This window comes from Coptis chinensis, chromosome 1, assembly GCF_015680905.1.
Source record: "Coptis chinensis isolate HL-2020 chromosome 1, ASM1568090v1, whole genome shotgun sequence".
Taxonomy (NCBI): domain Eukaryota; kingdom Viridiplantae; phylum Streptophyta; class Magnoliopsida; order Ranunculales; family Ranunculaceae; genus Coptis; species Coptis chinensis.
In genome coordinates, this window is record NC_141456.1 from 10,506,353 (window position 1) to 10,520,350 (window position 13,998).

At 37.5% G+C, this 13,998-nt stretch overlaps 1 protein-coding gene across 2 annotated transcripts in view; it reads left to right on the forward strand.

The window, feature by feature from the left end:
- Positions 1 to 304: 304 nt before the first annotated feature.
- Positions 305 to 13,998, forward strand: part of LOC147522052 (uncharacterized) — a 98,398-nt gene continuing 84,704 nt past the window's right edge. Inside the window, exons 1-2 of one of the 2 annotated variants that reach the window (XR_015211999.1) lie at positions 305 to 1,176; positions 1,591 to 2,023. Coding sequence is in view for 1 of the 2 variants with exons in the window: in XM_086590737.1 (XP_086446863.1) it covers positions 1,071 to 1,176 (106 nt within the window). In the remaining variant the exon portion in view is untranslated. Of the gene's footprint in view, positions 1,177 to 1,590; positions 2,024 to 13,998 lie in introns of those variants that run through there. The other variant, XM_086590737.1, reaches the window with a different exon arrangement.

Sequence of the window (13,998 nt, forward strand, 5' to 3'; positions counted from 1 at the left end):
GTAAAGTAGGCCGAAAAAACCTACACTTGCACGGGTAAAAATAAACAAAACAGCCATACCAAACGTAGAAATTACAGGCGGCCAAAAGCTGCCAACGAAGTGGTCGGTTGTCAGCCTAGAATTAATGAAGGGCCCTCAAATTCTCTCTCCATTCTCGATCACAGAAAGGTCTACAACGTACATAACCCAATTTTAGGATTATATACAATCAAAATTCAAAACATCCTACACCACTGGAAGTTGAAGGCCCCAACTCACCCCCTCCCTTTTATTTGTTGCCACGTGCCCACTGTAGAACACAAAGAGACAAAATTAATGAAGGGGAGAAAACACATGTCTACTGTTTTTCTGGATTACTTTAATTGATCTATGTCGGCAAGATATAACCCGCGTATCCCTATTCAATCAGAATCCATTTCAATCTATCTGATCACCGCAAGTTCACTACTTAATCATAGATTTCAGGATTATCACGCAAATCCCTTGTGAGTCTAATGGTTTGGTGCGCCAAAACACAAAATCACAATAGAATAGTGGATATAGTTAGTGGGTTTGCATTTTTCAGTTCAATGATTTTTCTCTGACCCGCTACTCGTATAGACGTGTAAAAAAAAACTTTAAATTTGACAACTATTCTAGCTGCCATAAACAAAAGAGTATGGGGAAATTGACATTTTCTGATTAAATTAAATTCCCAACTCTCTATTTTGCCCTCCTCTTTTTTTTTTGGGATAGAAAAGTAAATTTGATAGCAATAATATTGACGGGTTAGTGTTTTGTGGCACCATATATTATGGATCACAATTTTAATCATATTTGGTGGGATAGAGTACCACTGGACTTGGCCTTATATGGTCTTGAGTACTCAGTTCAGATTGAATTGGCTTTGCATGCAATTCTCAACAAGGGAGACCCACAAGATTACACAAGTGGATGATGTATTAATTCCAACATCCCCACATGGTGCGTCATTCATCCCCTATTCAATCCTCTATAAATTAGAAGCACACTACGTACACATACTTAGTCATCCTCTGAAGTGTCTGTTGTCTTTCAACATTTCAAGAAAAATGTCTCATTTAAAAGCCTTTTTTGTTATGGGATTCCTCCTAGCTATTGCTCTTCTGGTTATTTCTTCTAAAGTAGCAGCAGCCGATAGTCAAACTGCTGAAGCTGGTGAGTCTGACATTAAATACGTGATGTATTAAGAAAACTAATTACCTTCTTTCTTGTACCTAGTTTTTGAAATTTCCATGATGTTAAAATATGTCTACGAGCTAGGAACGCTAGCAATAATCAAGTTGAAAGAGATACGTTTGCAAAACAGTAGTAACTCGAGTTGCGACACAGTAACACAGTACATACCACACTAAAAGACATAGTGCTTGAGGCCGGCCTATTAGCATTGCCTAGCTCTTAGCATACCTAAAATGCCACCTTCTAGTAGTATATGCAGTAACGCCTAATTAAGTTATATGTTCATTCTCATAATTTCATTGCAGTACATACATTATCTATTTAAGATTTTATATTAATTAAGTAATGCATTAATCATTCTCATTAACAACTCCTGTGCTATTTCGTTGGCAGAGAACAATGAGAGTTTGGAGGATGCTAAGTATGGTGGATACCGTCCGCCATACTACCGTCCGCCGTACTATCGTCCGGCCATCTTATACGTCCCGCCAGATGCGGACGTCCGCCATATGGCGGACGTCCGCCATACGGTGGAGGGGGTGGATACGGTGGAGGGTGTCCCCCCGGCGGTGGATAAAACAGTGGAGGGGTGGTTACAATGGCGGAGGAGGCTGTGGTGGGTGCCATTATGGTTGCTGCCATTGTTGCAATTACACTACTGTATGTGTCCCTAGTTTGATATAAATAAACTCACGGTGTGGTGTATATATGCCGTGTTTGTACTCGAATAACAAAAGTTGCATTGAAAATATGTTGCTTCTGCTTTTACGGTTGTAAATACTTCCCCAAATATATAAATTTCAATATTGAGTTGAAGGACATAAAATTATATGTAAAATATTTTTTTTCGCTAATGTATTATATGTAAGAGTTCATGGTTGTTACAAAATATAAAAACATAAACAAAATACTTTCTTCAGCGAACTTAATTTATGCATATGATTAGGGTGATCTTGGACACACCCATATAAACACTCTCGTATCCCATAACTAATTAAAGTTTTTCTTATACTCCAATAACCGCTTCAATCCAATAATATCTTCCAAATTAATTTGGAGATTTCCAATAGGGGCAAAAAAAAAAAAACACTGACTTTTTTTCGGCCAATCCCCCCCCAACCAAAAAATCAATGAGAAGATTTTGTCTGTCTTGGATGCCTCGGGTTCGGGTAGAGTGGATTTGGGCATGTTCTTTGTTGTTCTTGCCCTCCCGATAAATGCAAAAGAATTGCTTTTGATGCTCTCTTGTGGCGGCCTGTGAATGAAAGAATTTCGCAGGTTCAGAGAGCTGATGCATTGACATACATTAAGTTGTTGAGGGTTGTTTACATCCCATCTCATGGAACCAGTGAAATGTTAGAGATACATGGAGAAGCCAATGTATCGACCATTTCATCATTGTGTTCGTTGTGATGTTTGATGATTCGGATTGGGGTTTTGGAATCATGACCACTATGGTGAAGCTTGAAACAGGGGATAAGACTAGGCATGATCATCATGTCGGCCTGCTCTGTGTGCCATTATCCCGTTATTGGGTCACGCTTCAAGGAGATGAAATCTCATTATATTTTAGCTTGTGTAATCAATGTTACAGTGAAGGAAAGGTGCCATCCTCCTGCAAGTAGGAAGAGTACAAGTTCAAAGAATATGGGAGTGAAGCTGAAGCTGTGAAAGATAAGTGCATGATTTTTAGTTTGCATTTGAAAAATAATTAACTCTGAGAATGACCCTTAGCTTTTGTGTATTTAGTTTTTGAAGATTGTGTACCATTAGTCCATTACCCCCCTTCTAATTGTTCATAATTATATATAGATGATAGATGTGTTTGACTAGTCTTGTACTCTTTGTTGACTTTTACTAGATCCAACATTCCAAAAGTTTCCACCATCTATATTCTAATAAATGGCTTGTTTTGCCTTGAATACGCCTAATAAAAAAAAAGTAATTTTGGAATCTAAATGTGTCTAAAATAATTTTATTTATTATTTTAAAATTGGGGTACGGGAGTGTTTTTATAGATGTGCCCAAGATCACTCTATGATTAAGTTGATTTTAGTATTGGTCAATCCAAGAATCTTGGTATACAATAAATTCCTCCATCTGAAACATGCCACTTGGAAAAAAATTGTAATATAATAAGGACTATCAAAAATTAATTGGCCGGAAAGGGGACCAACACCGCTGATGACACTCCATAAGTGAGATAGATCCTCTCATTTTCAGTCGCCATTAAATAGATAATGTCAAATTGACAATCGTGAACTTAGAAATTGCAGAAAGAAGGTTTTTTTAGAACATTTCAGACTTTAGTGTATATGGGTTAGTTGGTTGGGACGTTGGGTTTACACCGAAGAATATCCATTGCAAAATAAAAGTTGGGATAACAATTACAAAGGGTTATTTTGTTACCAAAAAAAGAGTTACAAAGAGTTATTTATACTAGCAAATATGCACGCCCTTTGGGTGTCAAAGTCTCAACGTCTTGGAATGTGTTTGTTCAATGTTTGCGTGCAACTTATCTAAGACATGGGACAATTTTATCCCATTTCAAAAACTAATGCGATGAGAGCGGCGATAATGGGACAATTTTATCACATTTCGAAAACTAACGCGATGAGAGCGGCGATAATGGATTTTAAGCAAGCTGAGAACGAGCATTACTATTAGTGTTGGGACCGCTTTTACACTCTCCTTTTGAAGTGTCCCCACCATGGTTATGAAAAGTGGCAATTAGTCTAATTTTTCACTAAAGGACTTTTGCAAGATCAACACCAAATGATCCAATCCATGCACAAAAGCAAGTTCACTTACTTGACCGGATCAGAGACATTCACATTCCTCCAAGACTTAGTTGAGGATTCACAACAGTGGGGTATTAGTACTAGTACCACCCCTATCAACGAGAGACAAACTAGTGAACCTAAGAGAGGAGGTATGTACGAAGTGAAGAGAGACCCGATGAGCTAAAAACTGTGTTGGATAGTCTAAACAATTTGACTAAGCAATTTGCTGCTTTTGCCTTAACATCCAATAAGGCCCAGAGTCAACAAGTGTCGTATGCTTCTAGTTCTGTGATGAGTGTGCACAATGAACCAAACACTTTTCCGTGCACAATTTGTTCAGGTCCAGACCACACTGCCCATTCATGTCCCATCTTTATTCAACAACCTGAGTCCACCATGGAACAAGTGTGTGCCTTTAATGATTTTAGGAGAACACCCCCAGGAGCTTTTAGTCCAACATACAACAAGGATTGGAGAAACCACCCTAACTTCTCTTGGAGACATGATTTTCCTCAAAACCAACAATTAGGTCCACCAGGCTTTTCTAGTAGCAACCAGGGTAGGCAACACAACCAATTCCCCATGAACCAGCAGATGAACCCAACCCAGTACAACCCATCTTCTAGTTCCCAGTATGTTCCATCCCAACAACCACAAAGACAACCATGGGAAGAAGCCTTCCATAAGCTTGAACAACAAGTGAGCCAACAGTCTAACCAGATTAGTCAACTCATTAACCTTATAGCTGCTAGAGAGAAAGGAACGTTCCCAAGTCAACCATTGGCTAACCCAAAGGGGAACACCAAGAAAAATGCCTTTGAAGTTTCAAGTTCCCAAGACAATATTTTTCCTAGGGAGATGAAAGCAATCACCACACTAAGATCAGGGAGACAAATTGACAATCAGGTTAGGATGCCAAGTGAGTCCACTACTCCAGTCCCACCTAGTCAAGAAACTGAGTCAACTGTAACCCCGAGTTCCAAGACTCCACAACAAAAGCCAGATGACTCCCAGACTAAGCCAGATTCCCAGATTAGAACTGTTATGCCAAAAGCCCCTTTCCCATAGCGACTTACTCAAAATAAGAAAGATAAACAGTTTTATGAGATTATGGAGGTTTTCAAAAATGTGAGCATTAATATTCCCTTTCTCAACGCAATTCAGCAGATCCCATCCTACATGAAATTTGTGAAAGACTTGTGCACTAATAAGAGGAACACCCATGTCCCGAAGCAAGCCTTTCTTGCTGCTCAAGCCACATCCTTAATCCACCAGAAAACCACAGTTAAGCTTAAGGATCCTGGGAGCCCTACAGTCTCTTGCCACATTGGAGACAAGTTCAAGGGCAATGCTCTATTAGATCTTGGTGCTAGTGTCAGCCTATTACCTTATTCTGTTTATTAGGAGTTGGGCTTACAAGATTTAAAGCCCACAAGAGTCACCTTGCAATTAGCAGACCGATCTGTTAAGATTCCGCGTGGTATAGTTGAGGACGTCTTAGTCAAAGTAGCTGACTTCTACTACCCTGTAGACTTCATAGTTTTGGACACTCATGAGTTAGTAGATAATAGAATTCCAATCATTTTAGGCTGACCATTTCTAGCCATAGCCAATGCCTTGATAAACTGTAGAAATGGTGAGATGAAGATGTCCTTTGAGAATATGTCTGCAGATGTGAATGTTTTCCATCTTATGAAGATACACAGTGATGATGAGGATATTGGTGAAGTTTTTCTCCTCAATAGTTTGATCCCTACTCCACAAGTGGAAGACCCATTAGAAGCCTGTTTAACCCATTTTGCTTGTGACTTTGACATAGATGGATCCATTAGTGCTGTGAATGAGTTATTAGACTCGGCACCTATCCTAGATACCGAAAATTGGAAAGCTAAGGTAGAACCACTCCACCCTCCTATTCCAAAAACAATTTCCAGTGTTGATTCAAAGGTTGAGCCTAGTAGTGAGCCCAAGGTTGATTATACTCCTTCACCAGCAAGCCCAGAACTTAAACCTTTACCAGCTGAACTCAAATATATTTTCTTAGGACCCAATGAGACATACCCTGCTATTGTTGCCTCTTATCTATCAGATGAACAAAAGATCTTGTTAGTTGAAGTTTTGAAAAAACATAAGTCTGCCATTGGTTGGTCCCTTAGTGATATCAAAGGTATTAATCCTTTATTGGTTCAGCATAAAATTCACTTGGAAGATAATGCTAAAACTTCTAGAGAACCCCAGAAGAGATTAAACCACACATGAAAGAAGTGGTCCGAGCTGAAGTTTTGAAGCTCCTAGATGCAGGTATCATCTAATCTCAGATAGGCAGTGGATTAGCCCTGTACAAGTTGTACCCAAGAAATCCGAGATAACTGTTGTCCCAAATGATGAAAATGAGTTAGTCCCAACCAGAGTTCAGACCGGATGGAGAATGTGCATAGATTTTAGGAAGCTTAATGCACAAACAAGAAAAGATCGTTTCCCTCTCCCATTTATTGATCAGATGTTGGATAGATTAGCAGGTCATGCTTTCTATTATTTCTTAGATGGTTTCTCTGGTTACTTTCAGATTGTTATAGCCCCAGAAGACCAAGAAAAGACTACCTTTACCTGCCCTTTTGGTACGTTTGCTTATTGACGCATGCCTTTCAGGCTTTGTAATGCACCTGCGACTTTTGAAATGTGAATGATTAGTATCTTTTCTGACATGGTAGAGAGGTTTTTAGAAGTTTTCATGGATGACTTCTCTGTCTTTGGTTATTCTTTTGATGATTGCTTGAATCGTCTGAGTCTTGTCTTAGAAAGATGTGAGGAGAAAAACTTAGTCCTCAATTGGGAGAAATGCCACTTCATGGTGAAGAAAGACATTGTCTTGGGTCACGTTGTTTCTAGTGAGGGTATCCAAGTTGACAAGTTTAAAATTGATGTGATTTCTACTCTACCCATTCCCAAGTCTGTTAAAGATGTTAGATCTTTTTAGGGCATCTTGGGTTTTATCGTCCGGTTTATAAAGGACTTTAGTCAAATCCTTAGGCCTCTAAATAACTTACTTGCTAAGGATGCTCCTTTTGATTTCACCGATGCCCATTATAAAGCTTTTGACTATTTGAAAAATGTTTTGACCACTACACCCATTATCTGACCACCTAACAAGTCACTCCCTTTTGAGTTGATGTGACACTTCCGATTATCACGGTTGGTGCAGTCTTAGGTCAAAAGGTTGATAAACTCCCTTACGTCATCTATTATGTTAGTAGAACTCTCAATGATGCCCAACTTAACTACTCAACCACGAAGAAAGCGTTGTTGGCAATTGTTTTTGCTTTTGATAAGTTTCGACACTATTTGATTGGTTCCAAAGTGATTGTTTACTCTGATCATGCGGCTTTAAGACATCTTCTTTCTAAGAAGGATGCCAAACCATGATTGATCCGATGGATCTTGTTGTTGCAGGAGTTTGATCTTGAGATTCGTGATAAAAAAGGAACTGAAAATGTAGTTGTCGATCATCTGTCTAGGCTAGTGACTGAGGCCATTGAAAACTGGCCTATTTCTTAGAGTTTTCATGATGAGCACTTGATGGCTGTTGCTCAGACCCCATGGTATGCTGACATAGTGAACTTCCTTGTCACCACTCAATTACCCAATCATTGGAATAAGCATGATAGATCTAAGTTTTTGGCCACTGCCAAATATTTTGTTTGGGATGACCCCTACCTCTTTAAGTGTTGTCCAGACCAGATAGTATGTAGATGCATTCCTGAGTGGGAACATAGAGCTATTCTCTCATTTTGTCATGATCATGCATGTGGTGGCCATTTTGGCTCCAAAAAGACCGCTGCAAAAGTGTTACAATGCGGATTTTATTGGCCTACATTGTTTCGTGATGGCCATACTTACTGTCACACTTGTAGTAAATGTCAACACCTAGGGCGTATGTCTCGTAGACACATGATGCCTCTTACTCCTATTCTGATTATGGAAGTTTTTGATGGGTGGGATATTGACTTTATGGGACCTTTTCCTAACTCCCATGGCTTTGAGTACATTTTAGTAGCAGTTGACTATGTCTCAAAGTGGATTGAGGCTATTGCATGTAGGACCAATGACCATAGAGTTGTTGTCAATTTTCTAAGGGAACACATTTTTGCTAGATTTGGTACTCCCCGCGCTATCATTAGTGACGAGGGAAAACACTTTTGCAACAAGACTTTTGAAAGTTTAATGAAGAAATATGGGGTTACTCACAAGGTTGCCTTACCTTATCACCCCCAGACCAATGGTCAAGCTGAGGTCTCCAATAGGGAAATTAAGCAAATATATCCTTGAAAAGACGGTCTGACCAGATAGGAAAGATTGGAGTTTAAGACTCCCTGATTCACTTTGGGCCTACAAAACCTCTTTCAAAACACCCATTGGTATGTCACCTTATCGTCTAGTCTTTGGTAAGCCTTGTCATTTGCCTGTAGAGTTAGAGTATAAAGCCTATTGGGCCGTAAAAAGCCTTAATTTTGACCTTGTCAAGGTTGGTGACCATAGGAAGTTGCAATTGAATGAGCTCGAGGAGCTTAGGAATAATGCATATGACCTCTCTAAAAAGTACAAAACCAATATGAAGAGGGTACACGATAACCAAATCATGAGGAAGGAATTTTTGGTCGGTCAAAAAGTTTTACTTTATAATTCCCGTCTTCATTTGTTCCCTGAGAAATTGAAAACTCGTTGGTCTGGTCCTTTCATAGTCACACATGTCACTCCTTATGGAGCAATCACAGTTGAGAACCCAAAAGATGGTAGTACTTTTAAAGTCAATGGTCAACGTTTGAAGCCATTTTTGGAGTTACGTTCCCCGGTAGAGGAAGTATTACGGAAGATCCTGCCTATCGGGGATTGATCATCTCTTCGATCACCGCATCGGGGTGGCGACGTAAACCTTAGCGCTTTTTGGGAGGCAACCTAAAGTATTGTACCTATTCCAAACTCTAGGTTTGGGGGTGCACTTGTATATATAGTCGTTGTAGTATAGTTGCATTTCCTTGTGCTTTCATTCTTATTTAATTTTATTGGCAGGAAATGTGATTAGTAAATAAACATCAAATAAGGTAAAATGTTTTAATTTCTCTCTTTCCAAGCTTACGTTCATTTTGTCCTTAACATCATTATTGTCATTTTGGTGGCTTAGTTTTCAACATTGGGGACAATGTTTCATTTAGGTTTGGGGGTGTTGAAATTTAAAATTTTCCTCTTTGATGTTTATGATTTTTGTAAAAAATAAAAATAAAAAAAAATAAAAAATGGTGTTTTAGATTTCAACTATGGGATTCTTATGATAATAAAGGTTTGATACCCTTTCGATGATGAAATAGGTCTAGAAGTCTCAATTTGGCTACATACTTTGACTTGAGTCTTAGAAATCTGAGTTAATTAGAGTGTAATAGACCTTGCATTAGTTATTGAGTATCTTTGCATGAATCTTGCATTGCATTTTATGAGTAATAATGAACTTCTTGAATCCAAGAGTCAGATGAATTAACTAGACAAAACCTGTGAGTCTGAGCCAAAAGCCTGCATTATGTGTGGATTTTCTCGAGTGATGACACCATGGATGAAGCTTTTCCGAGTAGAGAGATGCACACTTCTTCTTGCTAGATCACCACACGGACACCTAGGTAGAAATTAGGCATTCTTTGACCGTTTGACCCCACTTGATATATATATATATATCCCATATATATATATATATATATTCCTATATATATATATATATATATCCCTTTTTTTTGAAGCCTTGCTCTTTAAGCCTTTTTCTTGTGAACCAAACTCCTTAACCCATATATTTTAACCCATAATATAGCCTACCTAAGTTGTTACTTGAGAGTTAGGATGACTGTGAAGAAAATAAATAAAGTGTACTCAAAGTCAGTTGCTTCCTTAATAGAAAAGTCAGAGTTTCAAGACCTTGCGACAAGTCAATCAAAATAGCAAGAAGAAGTGCCCACCTTCAAAAAAAATAAAAATCTTAGGCCTCCTTGAAAGTTACAATTTGAATTGAAGAAGCACTAAAGTTTGAAGTTTCTCTAAGTAGTTGTGAAGACCTTATTCTCTCAAGTAATAGCTCTTTGAAATATCAATTCCTTTTCTTGTTAACCCCTACCTAAGCCCCATTGCAACCCATTTAAGACCTCTAGTTTCCTAGGCTAAGTGTGGTGTGAAAGTAAGAAGATGATGTGATGATCGACCTCAGCTTCTTTGGTTAGTCATTGAGAGTGTAAGGATTGAGTGTGCCTTCGCACACTAGAGAGACCTTGACTTGGAGTGTAATAATATGAGTGATACATGTCTATGACACAGCCAGTGAGAACCCAAGTTAATGATTCTTTCTAAAGATACCAGAAGTGAAGTTACTCGTGCATAGCATTGCATCTTTTCATAGCACGGTGCTTATATTGCTTAATGCTTGTGTTTATTGTTTATTTTATTAACTTTGGTGTCACAAAAATTGAAGTTTATTGCCAAAAGAGATTAAAAGACTTTGCTAAGATAACTTAGAGTGATAACCTGGATAATCGAGTCTTTGTAGTCTAATTTAGAACACCGGAATTTTGTGGGTATATTCTTTGCAAACCCTCACGAGACAAAACTCGTCCTCTAGGGGTAAACTTGAGGTTTAACGACTTGTTGCACAAGCTAATTGCAGCCGCGATTCCTGCGAAAGTGAGTTAGGATTTTCTTTTGTTTTGTTTTGCTTGAGGACTAGCAAAATGTAGGTTTGGGGGTGTTTGATAAGTGCCTAAAATTGTATATTTTATATATAGTTTTATAGGCACTTTATAATATCATTTATGCTTAATTGCGTATTTTTAACGTAAAACCATACATTTGCTTTATTCCATGGCATTATGCACATTTTTTTGTCATAAAGGTTTATTTGCATATATGTACATGTCTTTGGAAAAGTCCCATGTAAAATATGTTTTATTAATTTGGTTTAATATAGTTTTTTTGTAGGAAATAAAGATGTTGGTCAAAGCTCAATCAAAGCCCGAGCCCATGAGCCAAAAATGATCATTTAAAGAATCAATAAGTGAGAGCTCATGGAATAAATTCTGCTATCAAGAATGGAAGGAAATGTTAGAGAATTGATAATTACGGATGGAAATCAAGAAAGAATAATCACAACTACCACTATATATCCTTACCATTTTCACCCCATTAAATATCCCCATTTCCATTAATAATTTATTCCCTTGATTTTATCAAATCAAATTATTCCTCAATACCTTATAGTTTTGCCACCATATCCTCCATATTCTTGCCAATCACTCCATTCCTAATTCAAAACTATATCATTCCATTTTATTCTTTATTTGATTACCAATTTATATTTCCTTCCCTCATCATGCCTTGATAATATCTCTTCTATATTCCATTTCCAAAATTTCTTTATCTTATATTCTCTTCTCATGTCACAAAGATTGTTTCCATTTCATGTGAAGATATTATGCACCAAGATATTCTTTGTAGAAGCTATAAATAGATAAGAGAATTGGCATTGAAGACATCCAGACTTGAGAGAAAAATACATCAAACTAGTTCTTTAGTTAGTTCATTTTTGTTTTAAGGGAGAGAGTTTTGAGCGTGTATTAGTTTCTCTTGTTCTCGATCAACAATCAATACAATAATTCAAGTTTCAAGTGAAATGGTGGTATCTACTTCTTATCTTTTTATGTGTTCTAAACTCATGATGGGGTAAAATCTCTACCCTAATGGTGGAAGATGAATCCCCTATCATGAAGATGTATGCTTATTTTCTTGTATTTCCAATTTTTATTCTCCAGTATAATCTTTAACGTATCCAATGATTTTCTTCATATGAATTAATAATATTGAAACGAAATGTACACGAGTTCTATCACCATAATAATTGGGGTATTTCTCATTGTTAGTTTCTTTCATCATTATTATTTTTATTAAAGCTTGTTCAATAACATTTTAGTTGCCTATCCTTGATGACGTATACTACTTTAATTTATTTGAGTTGATTTGTCATGCTTAGATAGCTTCCTATAATGCTTGAAGAATTTGAGGATTTATTCTTTTAAAAAAAATGTGACTAGCGTCCATAAAATGCATTTAGTGAAAATCATCCATTAAACTTGCAATTAGTGTTGGAGTTTATTTGATGAAATTTATAAAATAGAAAGGATAATAAATATTTGGAAATATTGAAATAATCTATTCTTTAAAAATAGGGGTGAAGTCATTCACCATTAGGATTTCTCATTAATTGAATTCTTGAAAACCAGCAAAATTTAGTTTAATTAGTTGATAAAATAGAAGCAAATTTTCATTCTTAGATTAAATTAGTTTGATAAAACCAAAAATCCAAAAATTGTTTTAAATCTCACGTACCTAGTTAGTTATTGGTTTATTAATTCTCTTCGCTCTAATTTCTCCATTTCAAGGTGTGGTTCGACTCTAACTTGCCACTATTCTTTTTAATTGTTGCAGGTTTGAAAAATATATTTATTGATTTGCATGTTCTAAATGACAAGAATTTTGTATAAATTAGGAAACCGAGTAGCAAGATTGAATTTGGCTTTTGCGAGAGTGCTTTCGGGTGTGTATTGGTCACACAAGAAGGAAAGCGGCTAGGGAGGGCTAATAAGAGAAGGTTGGGAACCAAGAAATCGGGATGTCCATTTAAGTTAAAGGTGTTTTTTCAAAAGACCGCCGATAGTTGGAAAATAGAAGTTAGAAATGGTATTCACAACCATATATTGGCGAAGACCCTTGAAGGACATGCATTTGCTACTCGTCTGACCGTTCCAGAGTTTGAGTACTTGTCAAAGATGAGTAAGTGTGGAATAAAGCCAAAACAAATTTTGGATTCCATCAAGAATAGGTATCATGAAAACATATCTATTATATCCCAAGTCTACACTGCAAGACAAAAGGTGAGGAAATTGGATATGAACGGTCTCACACAATTGCAGAGATTGCGTGAGTTGTTAGCAAAAGAACATTATTTTGAGGAGTTGAGACAGGATGAGAATACCAAGGAGATAACGGGGTTGTTATGGGCCTATCCAAAAGGTGTTAAGTTGGCTCGAACTTTTCCAATAGTTTTCATGTTAGACGCTACCTACAAAACTAACAAGTATCGGTGGCCTTTCGTATAGTTTGTTGGGGTGAGTTCAACGTGGAAGTCTTTTCACCGGTGTCGTCTTTGACCAAAAACAACAGTCGACTATGAGTGGGCCCTACATTATTTTAGTGGCTTACTTGGTGACATAAGCCCATATGTGATCGTGTCTGACAGGGACTTGGCCTTGATGAGTGCCACTGACAAAGTTTTTCCTAACTCACATAAGCATCTATGTAGATGGCATATCGCTACGTGCGTCCTTTCAAAATGTTACGATATTTTTCCAACTATAGAACTTATAGAGAAGGCCCAGTTCTCATGGAACATTGTAGTCAAATCGAAGAGAGAGGTTATTTTCCAGCGTAGATGGGATATTTTGGAAAAATATTACAGGGTTGAATACTCCAATTTGGTTAGTTATTTGTGAAAGACTTAGTTTCCTCATAGGGATCGATTCATATGTTGTTGGACTGACCAACATATTCACTTTGGGAGTACACGACCAATAGAGTTGAAGGGTCTCATGCTCAGGTGAAGCGTGTACTAGGAAATGCAAACTGTCATGATTTTTTGAGTATGTTTAGCTTAATCCACCTGATTCTAGAGATCCAGATGTCCGAGATTATAGCTACCTTTGAGAGAAGTATGATTGTAACTCAGCACCACCACCGGATTCCTTTGTTTCGTGAACTTAGAGGCCTTGTCTCACGCAAGTGTTTGGACTTGCTATTTGAAGAAATAGATACCGGTTAAAAGCGTGTTAAAGATGGAGAGATCGGTGTGTTGGTGCTATTTGCACACGAGCCATGGACTGCCATGTGCTCATGAATTAATTGAGTTTGATGAGCAAGAGCGGTCCATCCCTTTGACTGC